At 41.5% G+C, this 27,938-nt stretch overlaps 1 protein-coding gene across 1 annotated transcript in view; it reads right to left on the bottom strand.

Annotated features, from left to right (window-relative positions):
* Nucleotides 1–24,052, bottom strand: part of LOC131255391 (probable serine/threonine-protein kinase PBL11) — a 30,777-nt gene extending 6,725 nt beyond the window's left edge. The window contains exons 1-2 of the mRNA XM_058256096.1: nucleotides 22,493–24,052; nucleotides 19,412–19,534 (exon numbers count right to left, since the gene is read on the bottom strand). Coding sequence (XP_058112079.1) covers nucleotides 19,412–19,534; nucleotides 22,493–22,705 — 336 coding nt within the window. The 5' untranslated portion in view covers nucleotides 22,706–24,052. The remainder of the gene's footprint in view (nucleotides 1–19,411; nucleotides 19,535–22,492) is intronic.
* Nucleotides 24,053–27,938: the final 3,886 nt, after the last annotated feature.

Here is a 27,938-nt window from a genome sequence, read left to right as displayed (position 1 = left end):
CAAAGAGTAAAATTCGCTCTTTTTGGTTTTATGCCAAAAGGGGGGGTGCCCGGTTGGAACCAGGGGGACTTTATTTTTGGAAACTACCGTGGAGACCAAAAACTTCATTTAAAAATTTCCTCCCTTGAAATTCCACCATGCCAATTTCTCCCCATTTCCTTTGTTTTAACTGAATTAATGCCAATTCTGGAGGTTCCTTTGACATTTTCCCCCCCCCCCTTTTTTTTTCATCCAAAGGTGGGCCTTTACCTCAAGAAGCAGCCACAAGGTATCCCTTACACCTGGGTCTAACGGACCTTCTTTTTTGCTGGATTGTACCCGGACGTTAAGAAATCAAGGTGGGTGTCGCAGTGGTTTATGCTAATATATTAAAAAAGAGAATGTCTTAAGTCCAATTGGTTGGACCATAGTTTAAGGTCCACCAAGCGGACAACTCCTACCAATTAAGTGCTTGCCAAATCCCAATCCTCCATAAGTTGCCCCACCATGAGGCAACCTATCCACTAAAGTGACCATCACCATAAGAAACAATGTATAGCCATTGATGAGTGAATATGTATGATTTTCATACATAAAAAAACTTACCATTGGTTCAACATCCAAGGAGATCCATTCACTTAATACATTAGAAGTTATCCACTTTGGGTGGACCATAACCCCACAACCCTTAAAAAGGAATTTTACCTATGCCAACCTTCACTTTGAGCACCACCGGGCTGCAACCCTCGAACCAACTATGTGGGTGCGACCCTAACTGTAGGCCCACCTTGATGTATATCAACTGTGGAGTCTAAAAACACAAATATTAGCGGGATGAACTGAAAACACAAATATTAGCCTTATTCAAATCTTCTGAAGCCCCACAAATATATCAACTGTGGACGTTCAATCCTCACTATTTCGGCCCACTAGAGTATTAAATTCGACTCATTTTTGGTTTTTATGTCCTAAACTGAGCTCACAGAACGGGTGCGCCCTGCGTTGGAACCTAGGTGGGCCCACTGTTATGTTTGTGAGAAGTCTAGCCGTGGCTTATGTACCAAGGAAACTATCATAAATTAATGTTCACTACTCCGTTGAGACATATCACATCGGTCATGCCGAATTTCTCCCCATTTGAACAACCTGTTCCTCTAACAAAATGCCAATTAACTAGACTCAATTCGGTGGTTAGGATAGTCTGGTGTAGACATTTATCGGCTTCGATCCCCCTTGCATGGTCCTCACTATATGAACAATTTTACTCATCCAAAGGTGGGCCTTTACCTCAAGAAGCAGCCACAAGGTATCCCTTACACCTGGGTCTAACGGACCTTCTTTTTTGCTGGATTGTACCCGGACGTTAAGAAATCAAGGTGGGTGTCGCAGTGGTTTATGCTAATATATTAAAAAAGAGAATGTCTTAAGTCCAATTGGTTGGACCATAGTTTAAGGTCCACCAAGCGGACAACTCCTACCAATTAAGTGCTTGCCAAATCCCAATCCTCCATAAGTTGCCCCACCATGAGGCAACCTATCCACTAAAGTGACCATCACCATAAGAAACAATGTATAGCCATTGATGAGTGAATATGTATGATTTTCATACATAAAAAAACTTACCATTGGTTCAACATCCAAGGAGATCCATTCACTTAATACATTAGAAGTTATCCACTGGGTGGACCATAACCCCACAACCCTTAAAAAGGAATTTTACCTATGCCAACCTTCACTTTGAGCACCACCTGGCTGCAACCCCTCGAACCAGCTATGTGGGTGTGACCCTAACTGTAGGCCCACCTTGATGTATATCAACTGTGGAGTCTAAAAACACAAATATTAGCGGGATGAACTGAAAACACAAATATTAGCCTTATTCAAATCTTCTGAAGCCCCACAAATATATCAACTGTGGACGTTCAATCCTCACTATTTCGGCCCACTAGAGTATTAAATTCGACTCATTTTTGGTTTTTATGTCCTAAACTGAGCTCACAGAACGGGTGCGCCCTGCGTTGGAACCTAGGTGGGCCCACTGTTATGTTTGTGAGAAGTCTAGCCGTGGCTTATGTACCAAGGAAACTATCATAAATTAATGTTCACTACTCCGTTGAGACATATCACATCGGTCATGCCGAATTTCTCCCCATTTGAACAACCTGTTCCTCTAACAAAATGCCAATTAACTAGACTCAATTCGGTGGTTAGGATAGTCTGGTGTAGACATTTATCGGCTTCGATCCCCCTTGCATGGTCCTCACTATATGAACAATTTTACTCATCCAAAGGTGGGCCTTTACCTCAAGAAGCAGCCACAAGGTATCCCTTACACCTGGGTCTAACGGACCTTCTTTTTTGCTGGATTGTACCCGGACGTTAAGAAATCAAGGTGGGTGTCGCAGTGGTTTATGCTAATATATTAAAAAAGAGAATGTCTTAAGTCCAATTGGTTGGACCATAGTTTAAGGTCCACCAACGACAACTCCTACCAATTAAGTGCTTGCCAAATCCCAATCCTCCATAAGTTGCCCCACCATGAGGCAACCTATCCACTAAAGTGACCATCACCATAAGAAACAATGTATAGCCATTGATGAGTGAATATGTATGATTTTCATACATAAAAAAACTTACCATTGGTTCAACATCCAAGGAGATCCATTCACTTAATACATTAGAAGTTATCCACTGGGTGGACCATAACCCCACAACCCTTAAAAAGGAATTTTACCTATGCCAACCTTCACTTTGAGCACCACCTGGCTGCAACCCCTCGAACCAGCTATGTGGGTGTGACCCTAACTGTAGGCCCACCTTGATGTATATCAACTGTGGAGTCTAAAAACACAAATATTAGCGGGATGAACTGAAAACACAAATATTAGCCTTATTCAAATCTTCTGAAGCCCCACAAATATATCAACTGTGGACGTTCAATCCTCACTATTTCGGCCCACTAGAGTATTAAATTCGACTCATTTTTGGTTTTTATGTCCTAAACTGAGCTCACAGAACGGGTGCGCCCTGCGTTGGAACCTAGGTGGGCCCACTGTTATGTTTGTGAGAAGTCTAGCCGTGGCTTATGTACCAAGGAAACTATCATAAATTAATGTTCACTACTCCGTTGAGACATATCACATCGGTCATGCCGAATTTCTCCCCATTTGAACAACCTGTTCCTCTAACAAAATGCCAATTAACTAGACTCAATTCGGTGGTTAGGATAGTCTGGTGTAGACATTTATCGGCTTCGATCCCCCTTGCATGGTCCTCACTATATGAACAATTTTACTCATCCAAAGGTGGGCCTTTACCTCAAGAAGCAGCCACAAGGTATCCCTTACACCTGGGTCTAACGGACCTTCTTTTTTGCTGGATTGTACCCGGACGTTAAGAAATCAAGGTGGGTGTCGCAGTGGTTTATGCTAATATATTAAAAAAGAGAATGTCTTAAGTCCAATTGGTTGGACCATAGTTTAAGGTCCACCAAGCGGACAACTCCTACCAATTAAGTGCTTGCCAAATCCCAATCCTCCATAAGTTGCCCCACCATGAGGCAACCTATCCACTAAAGTGACCATCACCATAAGAAACAATGTATAGCCATTGATGAGTGAATATGTATGATTTTCATACATAAAAAAACTTACCATTGGTTCAACATCCAAGGAGATCCATTCACTTAATAAATTAGAAGTTATTTACTAGGTGGACCATAACCCCACAACCCTTAAAAAAGAATTTTACCTATGCCAACCTTCACTTTGAGCACCACCGGGCTACAACCCTCGAACCAACTATGTGGGTGTGACCCTAACTGTAGGCCCACCTTGATGTATATCAACTGTGGAGTCTAAAAACACAAATATTAGCGGGATGAACTGAAAACACAAATATTAGCCTTATTCAAATCTTCTGAAGCCCCACAAATATATCAACTGTGGACGTTCAATCCTCACTATTTCGGCCCACTAGAGTATTAAATTCGACTCATTTTTGGTTTTTATGTCCTAAACTGAGCTCACAGAACGGGTGCGCCCTGCGTTGGAACCTAGGTGGGCCCACTGTTATGTTTGTGAGAAGTCTAGCCGTGGCTTATGTACCAAGGAAACTATCATAAATTAATGTTCACTACTCCGTTGAGACATATCACATCGGTCATGCCGAATTTCTCCCCATTTGAACAACCTGTTCCTCTAACAAAATGCCAATTAACTAGACTCAATTCGGTGGTTAGGATAGTCTGGTGTAGACATTTATCGGCTTCGATCCCCCTTGCATGGTCCTCACTATATGAACAATTTTACTCATCCAAAGGTGGGCCTTTACCTCAAGAAGCAGCCACAAGGTATCCCTTACACCTGGGTCTAACGGACCTTCTTTTTTGCTGGATTGTACCCGGACGTTAAGAAATCAAGGTGGGTGTCGCAGTGGTTTATGCTAATATATTAAAAAAGAGAATGTCTTAAGTCCAATTGGTTGGACCATAGTTTAAGGTCCACCAAGCGGACAACTCCTACCAATTAAGTGCTTGCCAAATCCCAATCCTCCATAAGTTGCCCCACCATGAGGCAACCTATCCACTAAAGTGACCATCACCATAAGAAACAATGTATAGCCATTGATGAGTGAATATGTATGATTTTCATACATAAAAAAACTTACCATTGGTTCAACATCCAAGGAGATCCATTCACTTAATACATTAGAAGTTATCCACTGGGTGGACCATAACCCCACAACCCTTAAAAAGGAATTTTACCTATGCCAACCTTCACTTTGAGCACCACCTGGCTGCAACCCCTCGAACCAGCTATGTGGGTGTGACCCTAACTGTAGGCCCACCTTGATGTATATCCGTGTCGTCCATTGGTTTGGCCATCTTATTTTAGGTCCTGGTCCCAAAAATGAAGTGGATACAAATTTGAAGACCACACCACAAGATAATAGTGGTCATTGAACAATCGTAATTAAAATTTTCCTAGGGTCACAAACCTGGGGAAAAACAAATATAAGCTTGATCCAAAACTGATATGGATCAAGGTCTTTGGAATCGGAGTGGGAGAGTGCTTTAAGCAGATTTGGGGGGGGGGGGGGGAGACAACCATTGTTTCCTGCAGTGTGTCCACCTGAAATTTGTGTCGTCTTGAATTTTGGGACCATGCCCTAAAATAAGCTTCCAAATTGATGGACGACTTAGATATAGTATTGAATACATCTAGGAGGGCCCTAGAGTCAGGGTCGCACCCATATTGCTAGTTTGGGGTCATAGGCAAGACGTAATCCTTGATATCTGATGGGGCCTACTATGTTATACATGAAAACCATTAGACATGTAATCTCATGTTTAAGCATGGAGCTAAAAAAGTAGGGTGGCTTGTAACCAAGGTAGGGCACACACTGAAAGAGTTGGGAGAGACATCCACCCTTGATTTTTATAGGGCCACTACGATGATTATATAAAATCCATTCTAGCCATTTAGATGCTACACCAAAACTTAGACCTTTGACCCAAATTTAGGCCCATGTCATTTAGGTGGGGCCACAGCAAGAGAAACATTTTGAAGGGTGAAAGTTGCCCTATATATTGTTTCTCTAATTGTGTAGTTTTACCTTAACAATGAATGGAGCTGATTTTTGGTTCATGGACCTAAAATAGGATGACACATTTGGTGGTTAGGGTGGATTTAACGTAAGCAACATGGTGGGGCCCTCCCAGGTATAAGTTTCTTTTGTATTATATGATCTCTCCTTACCGTGGTCATAGGCGGGCCGAGCCACAATCGGGCTGGGTTGTACAGTACATGTTCCACATCCTGACTGATTAGGAAATGGGCTTGCATTTTAAGCCTAAGCACGCCCCGTATCATACACACAAGCTTTAATTAAAAAAGGAAATTTTACAAAATAATTATTAATACGATATTTACAGATACCTCTTTCAAAAAGGGTGGGATCGACCGCAATGTTTATGTGAAATACACTCGTCAAGTCATTTTAAGCCTAGGGCTTAAAAACCAGCCCCATCTATGATTCAGTTGGACCACATGATTGAAAACAATGTCCAAAGCAACCCCACCCTCCAAATTGTTTCCCTTGGTGTAGCCCATTTGAATCACAAGTTGGTTTGACTTTTGGGCCTTTTACCTAAATATTGGTCTGGAGTCTAATGATTAGAGCGGACATCATATAATCATGATGGTAGGCCTAACGTGTCCAACTAATATTTTTATCCCTGGGGTTCTCGCTAACAAAAAAGAGTTAGGGCCAGACTTGGGTTGGATTATTTTCGCCGTCACATCTCCAGGCTAGTCTTCATTTAACAATGAGAGCTAGGCTTGGACAAAGCTTAGCCTGCCCGGTGGTGTGGTGATTTGTTAAGCATCGCAGGGCCCACCTTGATGTATGTTGTATATCTATGTCGTCCATCAGTTTTTCCAGCTCCTTTTAGGGCATGGTCCCAAAAATGAAGCAAATCCAAATCTCAAGTGGACCACACAGCAGGGATTGAATGCCCACCATTAAAAACTTCATGGGGGTCACAAGTTTTGGATCATGTTGATATTTGTGTTTTCCTGTCATCTAGGTGTGACCTTATCAATAGGTTGGATGGCAAATAAACATTACGCTGCTAGGAAGGTTTCTATAGTCAACGTCAACATCCCACTGTTTCCTGTGGTGTGGTCCACTTGACCTTTGGATTTGCTTCATTTCTGGGTTCATGCCCTAAAATGAGCTGGCATAACAGATGGACGGCGGGAACATAAAACACAGACATCATGGGAAGCCCCACAATGCCCCACACAACACCAGACCACAACTTGCGTGGATGGAGATGGACTTGATTCGGCTAGGACCTAGAACCAACGAGGTGGTTGGTACCCTGACAGTGGGGCCCACCTCGATGTTGTATGCATTGCCAACTAATTTTATGGTATGAGCCCAAAAATGAAGCAGACACAATATATAGACCACACCACAGGAAACAAGGGTCATTGAACACCCATGATTAAAAGCTTCATAGGGTCAACTATAATGATTATTTGACATCAACCTGTTGATATGGTCACATAGACCTATATGAAGGGAAAACACAAATATCGGCATAGCCAAAAATTCCGTGGCCCACAAAATTTTTAATAGAATGACTTCATTTGCCATCCAAATCATTCATAAGCTATTTGGCTAGCCAACTTGAGTGTCACTTAGTATCATATAACTCATACAAGAAACGCAAGTGAAAATAAATAATCTAATCCTATTGGTCGACACACATACTCCCTTCACTCATTTAACCTATTTAAAGATGCAAAAAAGAAGGGAAGAAGCTTAAACAACGAAACCAAATGAAAGAGTCCAAATACTACTCAAAGACCAATTATACAAGTGCATGGCCCTAGGGATGTATTGTTTGTACAAAAGCCCTCTTTCACTCATATGGTTTGTACATAGCCAGAAAAAGTCCAATCAATCGCTGCTTTTGGTGATCTAATTGGATTTATAGGCCTCACTGCAGTGCAATCAGATGACTGATTTCGATCTAACCTTCCATTGGCTGGTTGTGACCTGTATGGCCCATCTTAAGACCCCCTTTTGGTGGAGGTGTGGCTTGTATGCATCGTGAGGCCTGTGTTTCAATTACGCAAGCTATTGATTTGATTGGTCCCTATGTGGATGGTCTATACAACCAATATCCCCCATATTGGAAGATCATATCCATTTGATCTCTAGCTTTTGTATTGGTTGAATGTGTTGAGGGCCTTGCACAAAACCTTAGGATCTAGCCTCCGAAAACAAACCAGAATTATGGGATAATAAAGCAATGAAATAAATCAAAGCATAAACCACATGACACAAGCGATTTTTACGTGGAAAACCCTCAAAGAGGTAAAAACCACGGGACCTCGTCAAATCAACAATCCACTATGAAGTAGAACGTTACAACCTTCTTTACTCACGCAGGAGTGAATAAACAATAAGAGAATAAAGGAAAAATGGAGAGATCTCACCGATTCTGAGGACGTGGAAGCACTGAGATATAGTAGATCACCTCTACGAGCATAACCTCCCTTCCACAAGCTTCCTCTCTCTCTTTTTCTCTGTCTCACACCTTTGATAACCCTAAACCCTTTAGCAAACCCTTATAAAGCTTTAGGAAACCCTCTTGCCTTACCTAGAAAGCCCTACGCACATCCTATTTATAGTTTAGGAAACTCCCTTTCGCACCCTTGCGAAAGGGCCTCAAAATTCCGCAATCCGCACAAAATCGTGGAACGAATTTGCGTAACCTCGACTAATTGAGTACCTCTCTCGACTGGTCGAGCACCTCGGAGAAAATAATTAGATGGTCGCTGGACTTCAAGTCAAGCCCCACTTGACCGGTCGAGCGCCACCCACGATCAGTCGAGCGAGGCTCACGACCGGTCAAGTCCTGGGGGGAAATCCCATCAAAACTCCCCCTTTCCGACCCAGGAGGGATTCACCTTCCTCAAGCTAGCCTGGTTTCTACAAACCTCGAATTTGCCCTTGAGCAAAGACTTGGTCATCATTCTGACCCGTTATCGTCCGTGTGGATCTTCTCAAGTTGTAACACCTTTTGTTCCAAAGTATCCCTGATCCAGTGATACCGAATCTCTATGTGCTTCGACTTGGAGTGCTGACTGACATTCTTGCTCAAGTGTATAGCACTTTCACTATCGCAATAGACCACGTGCTACTCCTGCTTCAGGCTAAGTTCCTGTAGAAATCTTTTCATCCAAAACATCTCTTTACATGCCTCTGTGACTGTAATATACTCGGCCTATGTCGTCGATAATGCTACGACCTTCTGTAGGCCAAGAAACCGCTCCCCCAGCAAACGTGAACATGAACCCCGATGTAGACTTCCTGGAGTCTATGTCACCTGTCATATCTGCATCTGTGTAGCCCTCTAACACAGGTTTTCCATCACCATAACATAGGCTCAACCTGGATGAGCCTCTTAGATACCGCAGTATCCATTTCACCGCTACCCAATGGTCTTTGCCAGGATTGGCAAGATACCAGCTGATTACACCAACCGCATATGTTATGTTTAGGTGTGTACACACCATAGCATGCATCAAACTTCCTACAGCTGACTCGTAGGGTATCTTCTGCATCTCTTCCACCTCTGCCTTCATCTTGGGACATTGCCTGTCGCTCAATCTGAAGTGACCATCCAGTGGAGTACTAACTAGCTTCGCTGCATTCATATCGAACCGCTCTAGGACTTTCTTAATATATCGCTCTTGTGACAGCCAAAGCCTCCTGCTGCTTCTGTCACGGGTTATCTCCATTCCTAGGATCTGTTTATCCAAGCCTAAGTCTTTCATCACGAATAACTTGCCCAACTCCTGTTTCAGCCTGTCAATCTTCTTGATGTCTTTTCCCATGATGAGCATGTCATTAACGTATAACAGAAGAACTAAGAAATCACCATTTAAGAACTTGCGCGTGAACACACAGTGGCCCGACTCCGTTCTTTCATACCCATGCTTCAACATAAACGAGTCAAACTTCTTATACCATTGCCATGGAGCTTGTTTCAGCCCATACAAGCTCTTCCTCAGCCTACACACCATATGCTCTTTGCCCTTGACTTCGAACCCCTCTGGTTGGTGTATGTAGATCTCTTCTTTCAGGTCACCATAGAGGAAGGCACTTTTAACATCTAACTGCTCTATCTCCAGATCCATGCTAGCCGCCAACCCAAGCAACACCCGTATGGATGTCATCTTCACCTCTGGTGAGAATATCTCCTCGAAGTCTATGCCTTTCCTCTGACTAAACCCTTTTACCACAAGTCTGGCCTTGAACCTCGTCTATGAATTATTTTGCTCAACCTTCTTTCTGAACACTCACTTGTTGCTCAAAGCTTTCTTACCCTTAGGCAATTTCACCATATCATAGGTGTGGTTCTTATGCAAGGATTCCATTTCCTCTTACATAGCTTTCAACCACTCCCTCTTATGCTCATCGGCTAGGGCCTCAGAATAGTCTTCTGTCTTTCCCCCATCAGTGAGCATAATGTACTCATGCGGCGAGTACCTCTTGGACGGCTGTCTGTCCCTAAATGACCTCCTCACCTATGGCTCAATAGGTGGATCAAGTGGGGGCTGCTCTCCCGGTCCATCTTCTGAAGAAACTCCCTCATCCTCTGCACCTTGCTATGCTCCCCCGTCATCAGGCACCACGGGAGGAGTAACCGGATCCATGTCCTCTAACTCACCTGATTTAGGTTGGTTCTTCTCTAGCTTACCAATGTCTTCTATACACTGATCTTTAAAGAAAACCACATCTCTGCTCCTGACGAGCTTCCTCTCGGTCAGATCTCACAATCCGTAACCGAATTTTTCATCACCGTACCCACCCTAAGAAGACAAACTGCTTGATTTTCATATCGAGCTTGGACCTCTCGTCCTTTGGTATGTGAACGGATGCCCTGCATCCAAACACCCTCAGATAACTGTACGATGGATCCTGTCTAGTCCACACCTTCTCAGGTACTTTTCCATTTAATGGGGCTAATGAAGACCTATTTATCAAATACACTGCCATGTGCATTGCTTCTCCACAAAACATCTTGGGCAATTTTGCATGGGATAACATGCATCTGATTCTCTCAACAATGGTGCAATTCATTCGCTCAGCTACACCATTATGCTGGGGGGTTCTTGGGAACCTTCTGTTCATGCCGTATACCTAGGGACTTATAATACCATGAAAGTCGCGAATGTATTCACCACCATTGTCAGTGCAGATGCACTTCAATGATCTACCTGTTTCTCTCTCGACCATAGCATAAAACAATTTAAACACACCAAAGACCTCGTCCTTGGATTTCAAGGCATAAACTCAAGCCCTCCTAGATGCATCATATATAAAAGTGACAAAATACAATACCCCACCCAAGGTTTTTGTCCTCATAGGACCACAAACATCAGAATAAACCAAATCTAATGCATGCACTTTATTAACATGAGAAGCAGTTTTAACAAATGAAACTCTATGCTATTTCCCTGATAAACAATCAATACATGTTTTGAGAGGTATACCTGTCACGTCTAGAAGGAGTCGATTCCTCGCTAGTACTGGAAGCCCTTTTTCACTCATATGGCCTAGATGCTTGTGCCACATGTCAATAGCTGAATCTTCCACCGCGTTCAACCCACCCTTGCACACACTGACACTTGCCTTGTAAAGGGTGCAACACTTCTTCCTTCTAGTTGTGATCAACGAACCCTTAATGAGCTTCCAACGCCCACTAGGAAACCGGCTTTCATAGCCATCATCATCCAGCCTTCCCGTCGACATCAAGTTGAGGCGAAGGTCTGGGATATGCCTCACATCCCTGAGAACCAATGTGCAGCTCACATCGGTCTTCACACAAATATCACTAACCCCTACAATCTTTGATACGCCAGAATTTCCCATCTTCACAGTCCCAAAGTCACCTAACTTGTAGTTTGTGAAGAAGTCCCCGCGTGGAGTCGCGTGAAAAGAAGCTCCCGAGTCTATCATCCAGTCGGTGTCCTGACTCGTAGGCATGAGACATACATCGTGATCTGCTGAAAAAATAACTATAACGTCGCCATCTGAAGCGACCGTAGTGGAATATGATTCATCTTCCTTCTCCTTTCCTTTTCCTTTCTTATCGTTCTTCTTACCACGACATTGATGCTTGTAGTGGCCCTTCTTGCCACAATTCCAGCATTCAACATCCTTCCTAGTACTCGATTTGCCTCTTGATTTATCTCGGGCCTTCCCACCCTTCCTGTTCTTTCCTCTCCCCTGTTCCTGTGTCACAAGGGCCTCTTGCTAAGTAGACCCCTGAGACTTTCTCCTTGTCTCCTCATTGAAGAGACAATTAGTCACCTGTTCCATGGATATCTTTTCGTTTGGTGTAGATTTACTTAGAGACACCACCAATGTCTCCCAACTGTTAGGCAATGATTTAAGCAATAACAAAGCCTGCAATTCATCATCCAGGACCATCTTCATAGCGGAGAGCTGGTTCACTATATTGCTGATCTCATTCATGTGCTCAGCCACAGAACCACCATCTTTGAACTTGAGATTCACAAGTCATCTTATCAGGAAGATTTTATTACCGGCTGTCTTCCTCTCATACAATCGTTCCAATTTCAGCCATAGGCTAGTGGTTGAGGTCTCTGTAGATATATGGTGGAACAAAGAATCATCCAGCTATTGTCTAATAAACCCCACCGCCTTCCAGTCCATCTTCTTCAAATCATCATCAGACATTTCCTTGGATTTTGCTGATATGCCTAAAATTGGAGAATATAGGTCCTTACAATAAAGTAAGTCCTCCATCTTAGCCTTCCATATGGTCTAGTTAGAACCATTGAGGTTGATCATCCTTGATGAGCCACCTTCCATAATTCAAAACCGATCTTTCCCGTTTAATGAACTTATTGTTGCGCAGCACACTAACAACGCAGTGAGCCTAGATCAATCTTAGGCCTCACCCACAAATGATAAACAGGAAGAAATATAAATTAGAAACAGATCAAAGCAATCCAAAACAAACCACAAGACAAGATATACGTGGAAAAACCCCAATCTAGGGTAAAAAAAACCACGGATGCAAACTTCCACTATGAAGAATGAAGATTACAAGGCAATATACTAATCTTTCCCTTAGAAGTACAGAGAAAATCCCTTGCCCTCACCTTAGAAATATTTTCCAATATTCACCTTAACCCTAGAATAACCCTAGGGACCCCAATTTATAGTTTTGGCAACTTCCCTTTCGCACCCTTGCGAAAGTTGACACAGAAATCCGCAATCCGCATCAGATTCGGAAACGAATTCGCGTAACCATGATCAGTCGAGCAGACTGCATGATCGGTTGAGCGGACCCCGCGACTGGTCGTGCATGGCCCACGACCAGTCGAGCACCTTGAACCCAAAAACTGATGCTCGCTGGAGTTCGAGTTGTGCCAGTCTACGACTGGTCACGACCGGTCGAGCGGGCTCCACGATAGGTCGAGCAAGGGCCACGACCGGTCGTGCACGGCCCCAGATGTGACTCCACTTCTCAACAATCTCCCACTTGGAGACACATCACCATAAACCTTTATCTTCTTCATCCGGAGTGCACCACCTCCCCGTCTTCAAGCCTGAAGACCAATCATAGCTGAACAGAGCTTCAGCTTATCTCGTGTGACCGCCTTGGTCAGCATATCCACAGGATTCTCACTTATATGAATCTTCTCCAGAGCAATCGATCCATCTTCCAGTAACGAACGTATGAAGTGATATCTGATGGCAATATGCTTGGTCCTTGAATGAAAGGCTGAATTCTTAGCCAAGTGTATTGCACTCTGACTGTCACTGTACAGCTTGCAATCTTCTTGTTTCTTACGCAACTCTTTCATGAAACCTTGCATCCATACCATCTCCTTGGACGCTTCTGTAGCCGCAACATATTCTGCTTCTGTCGTACTGATAAATACTATCTTCTGTAACTGAGAGACCTAACTGATTGCAGCACTACCCAGAGTAAAGACATAACCTGTAATGCTTCTTCTGCTGTTAATATCTCCTGTCAAATCTGAATCTACGTAGCCTTGTAGCTTGATTTCCGATCCTCCATAACACAGCCTTATATCCACAGTACCTACCAGGTATCTGAGGATCCACTTCACAGCTTCCCAATGTTCCTTCCCGGGGTTGTTCATGAACCTGCTAACAACTCCCACTGCTTAAACAATGTTTGGCCTCGTACTCACCATAGCATACATGAGACTCCCAATAGCTGATGCGTATGGGACTTTAGCTATGTAGTCCTGTTCCTCCCGCGTCTTTGCTCCTTTCTCCTTAGATAGCTTGAAGTGGTTGGCTAATGGAGTGCTAACCGGCTTAACACCTTCCATATTGAATCGATCAAGTACCTTGGCTATGTACTCTGCCTGTGATAAAACTAATTTATTGTTTTCCCTGTCACACTTTATCCTCATGCCTAGGATTTGTTTTGCAGCTCCTAAGTCCTTCATGTCAAATTCTCTAGACAGTTGTCTTTTGAGATCTGAGATGTCCTTCATGCTTGAACCGGCCACAAGCATATCATCAACGTATAGAAGAAGGATGATGTACGACGTATCAAACTTCTTCAAGTAACAACAGTGGTCAGCATGACATCTCCTGAAACCGTTTCCCGACATGAAACTGTCGAACTTCTTGTACCACTACCTCGGGGCCTGCTTCAGGTCATATAGACTCTTCTTCAGTCTGCACACCTTGTTCTCATTACCTGGTGCCACGTATCCTGTCGGCTGATGCATGTATATCTCTTCTTCAAGATCCCCATAAAGAAAGGCTGTCTTAATATCTAGCTGCTCTAGATGTAAGTCCACTGAAGCCACTATACTCAAGACCATGCGGATCATAGACATTTTCACTACCGGTGAAAATATTTCAGTGAAATCGATACCTGCCTTTTGTTGAAACCCTTTCACAACCAATCTAGCCTTGTACCATTTCGAACCACCGTGCTCCTCCTTCAGTCTGTAAACCCACTTGTTATAAAGAGCTTTCTTACCTTTGGGTAGAGTGACTAGGTCCCATGTACGATTAGACTCAAGAGACTCTATCTCATCATCCATGGCCTGCTCCCACTTAACCCGTGTATCTGACTGTAATGCCTCTTCAAAATACTCTGGCTCACCATTATCTGTCAGTAGTAGATAATGTAAGGAGGGTGAATATCGGATCGTGGGTCTCCTCTCCCGAGTAGACCTCCTCACAACTGTGGTGTATGCGGCTCTGCCTCATAATGCTCCTATGCATGATCATCCTGTGGCGCTGTAACACCTATGTCTGGCAACTCTTCCATCTCTACGAATTCCTTTTTCTCGGCCTTATTTTCCTGCACACTGTCCTTGTGCATCACTTTTTCATTGAAGACTACATCCTTGCTTCTGATGATTTTCCTATTTTCTGCATCCCAAAACCTGTAGCCAAAATCATGCTGCCCGAGCCTATAAAAGTGCACCTCATGGACTTTGTATCCAGCTTATTTCTGTGCTCTGCATCAATGTGAGCATATGAAGTGCAACCAAACACTCCGAGATGTGCAAGGTTCACTTCTTTCCCAGTCCACGTTTCTTCTGATAGTCCAACATCCAATGGTGCTGAGGGACTTCTATTGATGAGATGTACGACAGTATTCACAGCATCCGCCTAAAAGGTCTTGGGCAACCCTGCATGTAACCTCATGCTCCTGGCGCGCTCAAGGATGGTCCTGTTAATGCACTCAGCCACACCATTCTGTTGTGGTGTCCCTGAAATTATTTTCTGATGTTTAATTCCATTTGCTGCACAATACTCCTCAAATCTCTTATCACAGTACTCTCCCCCATTGTCAGATCTGAGACACTTTACTGTTTTACCTGTCTCATTTTCTACTATAACTTTTCACTTCTTAAATACATTAAATACATTAGATTTATGTTTTAAGAAATAGACCCACAGTTTCCTACTAACATCATCAATAAAGAAAACAAAATAACGTAAGCCACCAAGAGATAATACCTGTGCCGGTCCCCACACATCAGTGTGTACAAGCTCCAAAAGATGCATCTTTGGAGCGCGTCCCATCTTCTTGAAACTTACCCTCTTCTGCTTGCCATACACGCAGTCCTCGCAGATTCCAAGTCAATAAACTTCAGCCCTGGTAACTTCCCTTTTGACAATAGCACTTTCATCCCTTTCTCACTCATATGTCCCAACCTCTGATGCCATAACTGCCCATTCACTCCAGTTGATGGGATTGCGAGTGAACTATACGATCCTGAAGTCACATACAAAGTACGTTCCTTCTTGCCACAAGATATCACCAAGGCACCTTTTGTGATCTTCCAGGAATCACTGGTGAATGTCATCACATAGCCGGTATCGGCCAACTGCCCCACTGAGATCAGATTCCTTCTCAAACTCGGTACATGTCTGACATCCTTCAATTTCAATGTTGTTCCGTCTTTCTGATTTATATGAATGTCTTCCTTACCAACAATACTGCACGATTCATCATCACCCAGGTAGACTCTCCCAAAGTCACCTGACACATAATCACGTAAATTTTCTTACACGAAGTGGCATGAAACGAAGCACCCGAGTCTATAACCCAAGACTCATTCCTCGCATCAAGAGATAAGATCAACGCCTCTGTGTCACTCTCCTCAGATAGATTCACTGAATCCTTCCTGCCTTGAGAGCTTTCTTCTTATTTCTTGAGTGCCTTGCAATCACGTTTCATGTGCCCCTTCTTACCCCAATGCCAACACCAGTCTTTGTCTTTCAGTCTCTTGGACTTCTTCCTTGACTTAGAACGCCCGTATTTATTGCCTCCTTTGTTCAATGATCTTCCTCTTCCTTCAACGTTTAGAGCATTTCCTGAATCCCTAAAAACTCATGATGCCTTTCTTCTAGATTCTTCACTAAGAATTAGACCGGCCACATCATCAAATTTCAGCTTTGTTAACCCTGAAGAATTGCTCACAGCAATCACCAAACCATCCCATCTGTCTGGCAAACTGGATAAGATCAATAACGCCCTGACCTCATCCTAAAAAATAATGCCAACGGATTCCAACTGGCTCGTGACTGTATTGAACTCGTTTAGATGTTCAGCCACGCTCCCACCATCTAACATCTTCTTGTTGAATAGTTGTTTTATAAGATGAACCTTGTCGGATGCTGAGGGCTTTTCATACATGGTGGCTAGGGCTTCCATTAATTCTTTTGTAGTTTTCACTTTGGATATGTTAAAGGCGATGCTCTTAGACAAAGAGAGTCGGATCGTTCCTAAAGCCTTCCTATCCAGTAAAAACCATTCATCATCGGTCATCTTTTCTGGTTTCTTCTCTTTTCCTCCTAGAGGAATATAGAGGTCCTTCTGATACAGATAATCCTCCATCTGCATCTTCCAGAAGGCAAAGTTTGAACCATCAAACTTCTCAAATCTTGTTTTCCTTTCTTCTGTCATCGCTCCCAATAGAATTAAACCAATAGCTCTGATATCAGTTGTTGCGTAGCACGCCAACAACGCAGTGAGCCTAGAACCAATCTTAGGCCTCACCCACAAATTATAAACAGGAAGAAATATAAACTAGAAACAGATCAAAGCATTCCAAAATAAACCACAAGACAAGATATACGTGGAAAAACCCCAATCTAGGGTAAAAAACCACGGATGCAAACATCCATTATGAAGAACGAAGATTACAAGGCAATATACTAACCTCTCCCTTGGAAGTAAAGAGAAAATCCCTTGCCCACACCTTAGAAATATTTCCCAATATTCACATTAACCCTAGAATGGCCCTAGGGACCCCAATTTATAGTTTTGGCAACTTCCCTTTCGTACCCTTGCGAAAGGGGACACAGAAATTCGTAGTCCGCATCAGATTCGAAAACGAATCTACGTAACCATGACTGGTCGAGCAGACTACACGACCAGTCGAGCGGACCCTACGACCGGTCGTGTATAGCCCACGATCGGTCGAGCACCTCGGACCCAAAAACTGATGCTCGCTGGAGTTCGAGTGTGCCAGTCTACGACTGGTCACGACCGGTCGAGCGGGCTCCACGACCGGTCGAGCAAGGACCACGAATGGTCATGCGCAGCCCCAGATGTGGCTCCACTTCTTAACACTTATCTTTGATACCACTTTGTTGGGGGCCTTGGACAAAACCTTAGGATCTAGCCTCCCATAACAAATCAGAATTATGGGATAATAAAGCAATGAAATAAGTCAAAGCATAAACCACATGACACAAGAGATTTTTACGTGGAAAACCCTCAAAGAGGTAAAAACCACAGGACCTTGTCTAGATCAACAATCCACTATGAAGTAGAACGTTACAACCTTCTTCACTCACGCAGGAGTGGATAAACAATAAGAGAATAAATGAAAAATGGAGACATCTCACTGATTACGAGGACGTGGAAGCGCTGAGATATAGTAGATCACCTCTACAAGCATAACCTCCCTTCCACAAGCTTCCTCTCTCTCTTTCTCTCTCTCTCTCTCACACCTTTGATAACCCTAAACCCTTTAGCAAACCCTTGCAAAGCTTTATGAAACCCTCTTGCCTTACCTAAAAAGCCCTAGGCACCTCCTATTTATAGTTTAGGAAACTCCATTTCACACGAAAGGGCCTCAAAATTCTGCAATTCGCACAAAATCGTGGAACGAATTTGCATAACCTTGACTGGTCAAGCAGGGTCCTCGACCGGTCGAGCACCTCAAAGAAAATAATCAGATGGTTGCTGGACTTTGAGTCGAGCCCCACTCGACCGGTCGGGTGCCACCCACGACCGGTCGAGCGAGGCTCATGACCGGTCGAGTCCTGGGAGGAAATCCCATCAGAATGTGGATTGTTGTTATACTTCTTTTCTCAACGGCATACGCTAGGCTCACATTGAAGGGTTAGGATTTTCCCACATGGGGGTTTTTGGTTGTGGGCTAGTGCAAAGTGGATCTAGGCATAGCAACTATTGGACCACTAAACCAAGGGATCCCACTTTTACAAAGTGAAACCTAACCGTACTTGAATACCTGAGCTTATTGCAAACCTCTTTCCTAGATGAATAGTGCTACAAGAAAATAAAACAACGCAGAATTAGCAACAATGTGCCTCCCTACGGAATTTTGCTAGTGATCTACAATACAAGCTTGTTCCATAGGGGAGCAAGATGCAAAGAGTTTTGAAAAGATTGATGGATGAATCCAACAAAAGGAAAAGAAATGAGATGAACTAGAAAAGAAAGATATGAGATCAAAACTAATACTAAGATTAAGCTAATTACGAAAAGAAACCAAGGGTAAGATCTCATCAGTTCGGACCATCCTAACTAGCCTTAGAGCATCGCATTCTCCATCGCTCCTCAGAGAAATAAGATGAAGCTTTTGGGCTTTCTCTGGGGCATTTAGGTGTTTTTAGAGTGTAGAGAGAGATTTTCATGGAAGGGGTGCAGAAGCAATTTTCATTGTTTCAAGCCAACTTGAGACACATGGAATTGTAATTAGCAGTTGGTTATTATTACAGACCACAATGCGCTCACCTCCACTTTTGGCCATTCACTCTCTGTCATTTAACTATTTTGATTCTGTTAAACTGTACATTCAAACACATCTTAATCTTCTGGCTAGTTTTCCATTCCAATGGTTACAATACATTTGAAACTGATCATCTAAATAGAACGGCGAAGCGGGGGCCTGGAACAACTTTGCTAGATATGCTATAATTTTACACTCTCTGAGAGCTATAATTTTACACTCTCTGAGAGAAGCATGTGGTGGATCTTCAGGAAGATAGCCAACTGAATACAAGTGATTTGTATCATATGTGACCTAACACAATCTTAGGAATCCAGACTTACCACTTTAATCAACTTCTCGGCAAGATGTTTCCACTGCTGTGCAAAGATGTCCTGAGCATGCTTACAAAGCTCCACATCAAGTCTGTTTAGCAAAAATATCTGCTGGACAACTGTTTTAGGAACCTGAAGGCGTGCTTGTTAATCCCCAGATTTCCATTAGTCAATAATGATACAAAAGAGAAAACAACTGGTACAGTCCTGACCTTTTGAGTTAAACATGGTCAAAGACATACACACACACACACAAAAAGAAAAAAAAAAGAAAGAAGAAAAGAATAGGGAATGTCACACTCTGAGAATCAGATAGACCAACAAATTCTAACCACTGATTGTGGACACTTGTTGAAATCGCACAGTTAGCTCTTTTCATTTTTAACCTCTCCAAGAAATGTCCATCAATCATATAGTCAGCTAATCAAATAAGTGTAATTTTTTTTTCACAATATATCTAAACTGGGTTCTGTAATTTGGACAGTCTGATTCAAAGTATTTGTATGCCAAGTATGTGATTTCAAAATCGTAGCTTTACAAATTTTCAGGTTGCTCACCACCCAGATGCTATCACAGTAGTCACATGAATAGTAGGTTGTGCAGGTTTGAAGGTAAAAGTAGAAGTCCTTTTGATTGATCATAATAAAATTCTCTTACAGATAATACATTTTATTTTTGCACCATAGATTATGCATCTTGGTATATGTCTTGATTTGAAAAGTCATCTGATACACGAAAATTAATACCAAGCTGGTTGAGTATTAACCTCTTTCTTTTATCAAAGCCTACCATGGCTGCAATGGAGGCAGGGAAAGACATAGCATTGGCAAATAAAGAGACCCTGATTGCTGGAGGTCCTTCTGTACTTCCTCTGGCACACAACTATAAAGTAAAAATACTTCCTGCATATTCAGAACATTTTGCTATATTTCAGGAATATAAGCTTATTGTTAGGAAGTCACCATCTGCCATTCAGAACATTCTGCAGATTCACCATCTGCTTATAGTTAGAAGCTTATTCTTCAGTTTCATTTATTTCCTTACTAGTGGCATACGATAGACATTTTTGCTTATATTTCTATTTAACTATTTGAATACCCATCTTAGAATATGTGGCTCAAGTTCATGAAAACTGCTTAGAGAAGCTAAGAGTTCATTCTGTCTCCAGTGTCTCCAGGGCTTGCCAGAGGGTGTACTTCGACGTATCATTTTAACAGCATCAGGAGGGACTTTCAGGTGTGAAGTTGTTGAATCTACTATTTCAAAGGGAAATTGAATTTACTGCTTGTATTGTCTCTGAGGTGTGATTCACTAAAAATAGAAGAGCATAAAAAAACTCACCAATGACTTCTCTGTTCACCAGTAACTAACAACACCAAAGCATCTTTTAATTTGAAAGTGAAAAGAAAAATCCAATCAACCCAACTTTTTGAAGCTATAAAAGCCATACATCCCATTTCCAAAACCAAAACAACATCAAAACTAGTGGTTCTTTCCAGGATGAGCTCTAAAAGAATGAACACTTGACCAAAACAGAAAAAAAGAAAACAAGAATAGAAGTCCCTATAGTCTGAAATTTTTTCCTCAAAAGTATAAAATCTATAGTCACTCAACAATATCTCAACTTTCTAAAATTAACATAAAATCATAAGTAAATTGAAATGTGCTGTGAAGCATTTAATGATCACTTTAGCTTCCTATTTCCAATCTCTACTCAGAAAATTAGATGAGGCTGCAATTGACATTAAAAGCGTGAGAAAAGCAATGCGCACTTGCACAACCTACTCAAAGAACACACACAAATCAAGAGATTCTAAGTGGTTTTCCACTATCCCGCATGTCAAGAAGGAGATAACAATAGAAACACAGACCAAAAAATAGCAAAACTAATTGTTATGATGTAATTATGCAAAATGATAGAAATCAGCTTCAAACTCGTCAGTTACAAAAAAAAAACAGACAAAACGAATTTTTCAACATAGCCAGGCTCACTTGTGTAGACCGATGGAACTGTTACCATCCAGCCATCAACGAATTTTTCGACAAATGTTGGTTTTCCATGACCATTTACAAATTACAAGTGATGTTGCTAATGCTAATATACAGATAGAGACAAACTTCAAGCACAAAACAGGATGCTCAATTATTGATTTGATTTTCAACAGACTCTCAATTCATGAACATGAGTTGTTACATGTATGGATTCATGAATTCATTAACTCACTTCCCAATATAGCTTAATATAAAAGATTAATAAGGCTTTACATGAATGTATTCTGCTACACCTCACTGTTAGATTAGATGAAAACCATTGTTTACAAACAAGAAACTAACATTTGACATTTTGCAACTTAAAATCACAAAAAAAAAAAAACAAAGTACCAAGTCTCAATCAGTTACATCTCTCATGGATGGGCGCATTTCCACCCTTCTCCTAACACACAAGTACATTGTCCTAGCCATATGGTACAGTTCGTATGTGTCATAAGATTCTCCAATACAAGGATTAATCAGTTCATGTAATGAAAGCTTTTCGATCAACACTTCTACCTAAAATATAAGTAAAAGCGTAGATATATTGGTCGAAATCAGGACAAAGAATTTCATAAGGACCAATTAATTTAGCAATATCTGACATCCATATATAACCAACATCTGCAATGCATTCCATAGTAAAAGAGAGATTGAGAACGAGGAATGTTGTCGCTGGACACCCATCTTGAAGCAAACAACACAAACGCCCCCACATGTGCTGACATGGCACATGCAAGAACCATATTTTTCATAGGGGATCCCAAAAAGTCTGTTCCATAGCCCAAGAATCAGCTGGTCCATTCATCAGATGGGCCAAAAGTACATGAAATGGGCAGTTAGAAAAAGAGAGACCAACAACCTACATTCAACATACATTTTGCCACTTGTTGATTCAACTGGCCTGATTTTTAGGACAGGACACAAACTCTACGTGGACCAACTGATGAATCTCATGGATTCTACAGATATATGCCATGACAAAGAGTGTGGGGCATTTCTCTTTCACAACTTAAGTAAAAAGAGTTTGTGACCAACAGATATCCACAAATTTCATACCCATTGAAGTAGAGACTGGCTTTGCTCTTCTTGATTTTCATTGATCACATTGTGTCCTGATATCAATTGCAACAGAACAATTCCAAATGAATAAACATCTGTCCTTACAGAAACTATGTCATTCTCTGCATACTCAGGTGTAAGGTATCTGCACAAGATAATTGCCGATAGCTCAGTTAAAAAATTCCCACCAAAACCCAACCCAGAATCCATTACTCTCTCCCCCAACAGGCTCAGTTAAAATTCATCAAGTCTAACGTGACTCATTTAACTCTAAACGTGCCACGCTCCACTGACCCTTTTACAGATTGGGCATATACATGCATTCTTACACCTGATCTCGTAGGTTGAACATGAATTCCAACATTCAACCTGATCTACCAACATACAAACAACCATAAAACAAACCCGATTACATCATCACACAATCCATTTTTGGAAATGAGTCCAAGACTTAGAGAGCAATTTGTCATCATCCTCCAAGGAATAGATGCTTTGGAATTTTCCATAAAATAGCAACCCTGCATGGTAAGAAAATACCTGATTACAACATCACACAGTCCATTTTTAGTAAATATAATGCATCTAAGATCCTCTAATCCCCTTGTTTTACTAATGCAGTTAACCTTAAAGAAAATAAAAGAAAAAGGGAAGTATCTGAGAAAGTGAAGAGTGAAGAATTTACAGATTCTCCTGGGTTAAACTATCTTTTGCTAATTTTAGACAAATTTATATAGGAGTGTGGGCAGCAAATGCATATATGAATGGTATACTCAGTCCCTTAAGGTTCCAAAATGTAGAAATGACATAGGAGTTACATTGATGGGTTTTAATGGAAAAGTCATGAAAACCGAAACAGTTGAATGGAGAAGAAGAGCTATGGTTCAGAAAAAAAAAATGGTTAAGAAAAAATATACAGTAATGTCTCTGATTCAACTGGAAAAAAGATCAAAAAACCTATTGCTACGATTTTCCAATCTGACAAATTTTAATGCATCGGCCATCCAGGGTGAGGTTCATCATGTCTATGGTTTAAGTGGTTTGGGCTTTGGATCATTGAACCATGACCCCACTTGTACAAACTGAAATCCCAAACAGTTGAACCCTCCAACCATGCAGTCCAAGCATTGTGTGTGTATAGTATCTCCAACCAAAAAGTAAAAAGAAAAAAGAAACAGAGAAGAATAGAAGATAATGGCATTGAATTCATTAGACAACAACTTAAAGAAGAAGAAAAGGAAGAAAATGCATACTGAATAGAAGATGATATTCACTAAGGAAGATGATAGTCTCTCTCTCTCTCTCTCTCTCTCTCTCTCTCTCTCTCTCTCTCTCTCTCTCTCTCTCATCAAGGTTACAGAATCCATGTCCACAGTCGCATCATAACACCAGTTTCGGTTGATTAGGAAACATGCCCAACTTAAATTTCTTCAAATTGAAGAAGCAGAAGCAAGACATTCTCACTTTAAAAGGATAGGCTCATTCTATTACCAACTTCAAATCTCAGCATAAGAGAACTCCAATGCAACACCATCAACTTTATATTAAATGGTGACATTTCATAATGCACAACAAGTCATTATGTAATTGGGCTAACTGCCCAGGCCCATAGGACCGTCTACCTTGGAACGCTTAGGCCCATTGGGCTGCTGCCGGACATCTAGTCCAGCAGTATGGTCCACCTGATTTATGTGTATTGCCCTCCCCTCTCATCTAGTGGGACCCACAGAGATGTGTGTGGGTCACCAATGAACATTTACTTTATATATATATATATATATATTATTGCTGGACCCCAACAAGCCCAAAAATAGGTGGGCTAGAAATGCAGCAATAGGCCCAAACTGGCTGCCCTTAGTGGCATATTTTGGGGTAGCAGGGCCCACTAGATTTAAGGATGTTTATGCACATAATCTTGCCATTTCCTAATGTGCCTTTGGGCTTAATTAGTGCACTCTTGAGGCCCACCCCAGTTGGGTCTTTATTGGATTAATGTTCATAGCTATTTGTTGGATCTTCTAGACGCATTTGTCCTGGAACTTTCTAGATAGGCCCCTTAACCTTTAGGCCCATATTTACTACTTATTGTGATAGGTTTGTTGGCCATAATATGCAAGTAGTTGGGCCCTTGGTTGCCCACCAAAATGACTATTGTACTTAGGCCAAGTTGTGAGGCCCAACTCACTTGAATTAAGTATAAGGATTGCCCTTATGGTTGGATTATCGGGTTGCCCATTAGGCCCACCATAATATGTGAGTTTATGACCTTTATGGTTGGGTCCAAACTTGCTTGAGGGCCCACCATATTGCCTATGTGTTGGGCTTGGTGTTTAACCCGCTAGGCCATGGATTGCTTAGGCCTTGGGCCTTGTTTCTTATTCGAGTAATGGCGGGCTACCTTTTGGGACCCAGTTGAGGTTGGATGTCCTCTTTAGTGACCCTAAGGTAGGCCCATGGGTTACTATGGGTGGTTTAAGACCCACCATATGTCCTCTTTAGGACCGCTTATTCCTTTAGGCTTATATATTGTCCTCCTTAGCTTTATGGGATACCCCAAAGTATTGGGCCCCCACTAAAGGATTGTTCCTTAGATCTCAATTGGACCCTTCTATCAATTAAAGCTCATAGCTTGATCGATCGATGGTGACTAGAAATATCCAGCAACTAATTGCCTATATTTTTTAGAGTTTCTCAATCCAATCGAAGGACTTTCGATATGATCAAAGGGGAGTTCGATCGATCGAAGGCATCGCCCGATTGATCGATGATGACCAGAAAAATCCAGTAACAACTATCTGAAAAGCTAGAGTTTCTCGATCCCATTGATGGATCTTTGATCCTATCGAACAGGAGTTCGATTGATTGAAGATGTCATTTGTCGCCCATTTTTTACCATTGAAACTTGGTTCTTATATATAGGGCATTCAGTATTTGGGCATTTGGATGGGTTTTGGGTGCAAATAGAGATTAGGTGACTCCTTAATCATATCCCACATCCTAAGCCCCTAAACCTATGAGATTTGATTTATCTTCTTGAGCTTTACCACTCTAATGAGGATTACATCCTCCATATTGAAAATTAACTCAATCTCCACCTTGTTACAAAGATTAGACCAAAGATTATTGGTAAAACCCTTGTTTAAACCCTCTGAAACACCCATCTAGGTGAATCCCCTAGGATTTCTTCAATGGCTTAATTTATACACCTTGTTTGTCAATCACGTGCGTCTGTGTGTTAGGGAATCGGTTGAGCCCTTGGAAGTTAAAGACCGAAGACACATGAAGATCGAAGCAGCAAGGAGCAAAGAATAGATATATAAGGTGCCTTGTTGACCCTAATATTGAACTAAAACAACCCTTGAACCCCTAGATGATCATAACCTTAATAGGTAAAACTTGTTGATCATCCATTAGCCTTAGAACCTCAATTGAAACATGATAAGTAAGGCTAGAAGAGGTGGGAAGCTGGTGTGAAATTGTATGCCCAAAATATCAGTTTTTGAGTGGTCACTGATCCCATAGATAGGCTGTGATGAGAGTCAATGGAATCGAAGGACAACTCGATCAGATCAAAAAATTAGTCTAGTAACCTAATAGATAAATTCTTGGATTTTCTCAATGGATCGATAGTGTGCTCGATCATATCAAAGGAGGCCTTTCGATTTGATCAACATAATCATTAACTAGCCATTTCATAGCCATTGTAAATTAGTTTCTTATAAAAGGGCATTTAGTTCTTGGGCAAAAGGATGGATTTTTTGTGTAATAGAAGCTTAGGAAATTTCCAACTCACATCTCAAATTCTTAGCTGCTAACTCCATTAGATCTAAGTCATCTTCTTTGTGATTCATCACTTGAAAGAACATTACAATCTTAATGAAGAAGATGAACTTGATCTCCACCTTGTTCACGAGATTATACTTGAATCTATAGTAAAATCCTTGTATAAATCCTCTAAAATACCTACGTAGGTGAATCTCCTAGGAATTACAGTCTTCCTAAGAGTTATAGGAGATTCACCCAACCTCCCATGAAATTGGTCACCTCAATGGAGCATCATATGCAAGATGTTTGATCTTGGAGCTAAAGCATTGGCAAAACATTGACATCAATGATCGAAGGAGCATTTGAGGAGCGGATTCAAGCATGAGAGAATTTTGAAGAAGCGAATCGATATGGGATATCAATAGAGCTCAATTCGAAAAGTAATTGTCACATGTGAGATGATACTCTTTTTTCTTATGTAGGATCGAGGGTAAGAGTTTATAAGTTAAACTCGAATAGTTCTTGTGTATGACCTAGGCTCTTATGTATGGACGAATTCACCGAACACAGGTGTGTACACATTGGAATCCGTGAGAGCCTTTTATGAGAGTAAACGTAGGTCTTTGGACTATGACCGAGGTTATTGGTTAGATGATAGAAAGCCAACTAAAGTATCTTCTGGGATCCCCCGATGGGAGTGTACATTAAGTTCATGTATAGGATCGTAGTCTTTGTGTAGGGTTGTAAAGGTTAGAGATGAATCTGATTTAAAACTTCTAATAGTGAATATCGGTACGCTTAGGGAGAGTGAGTCCATCGGAAGTGTAGGGAAACTGAACCACTATACATGCTTGTGTTTGGGATTGTCATTTGAACACTTTTCTAATTATACTTAATTTGTTTGTTTAGTTAAATTATATGCATGCATAATTAGATGAATGTTAGGATAGGAATAGTTAGCACATCTCACACACACACACATGTACACCGTCAATTATAGACTAGTTTCCTAATTAGTATTGTTCGTCATTGTTTTCTCACACGGTGTACGTGGGAGTGCCAGAATTGGATTTGCAGCTCCAATTCAAACCAAACAACAATCACCTCGAGCGCCGAGGTAGGCAGATATGTAGTGTATGACTGAGGTCTAAGGAGATCGATTATCTATTCAACCACTCACTCGATGTGTAAATTAGATAAAGTAATTTTCAGAGGGTAGGGTTCGTCCTCTGATGATAGGTTACTCCTTTGTCTTCCGTATGAAAGGACTTTTCAATACAGATTAAATGAAATGAGAAAGGGATTCTTACAATTATTCATGAAGAACAGCTGCAAAATACCTTTCCAATTGATGAACTAAGACCAGCGCGGAAGTGTGAACTCAAATTATGTCTAAAAATTACTAACTACTTGATTATCGCTAAAGATTACACTACAAAATGTAAACAATAGGCTGAAAGTTAAATGATTACACTAAGAAATGTAAAGTGATTGACAAGAAAAGTAAAGGATTACACTATGGAATGTAAATTGACTGGTAATTGAAAGATAATTAAAAGATAATGTTGGGTTTGTTTAGTTTAGTATGAGATGAATTTTTCTTCTTGATTCGCTTTGTTATTAATAGCTTCGATCTAAGCATTCTAGATTCTTTCCACATTCTGACGGTTATGGTAACCAC

This window comes from Magnolia sinica, chromosome 9, assembly GCF_029962835.1.
Source record: "Magnolia sinica isolate HGM2019 chromosome 9, MsV1, whole genome shotgun sequence".
NCBI classification, from domain to species: domain Eukaryota; kingdom Viridiplantae; phylum Streptophyta; class Magnoliopsida; order Magnoliales; family Magnoliaceae; genus Magnolia; species Magnolia sinica.
The sequence above is the reverse complement of the archived record's forward strand: the minus strand, read 5'-3'. Positions and strand labels throughout refer to the sequence as shown.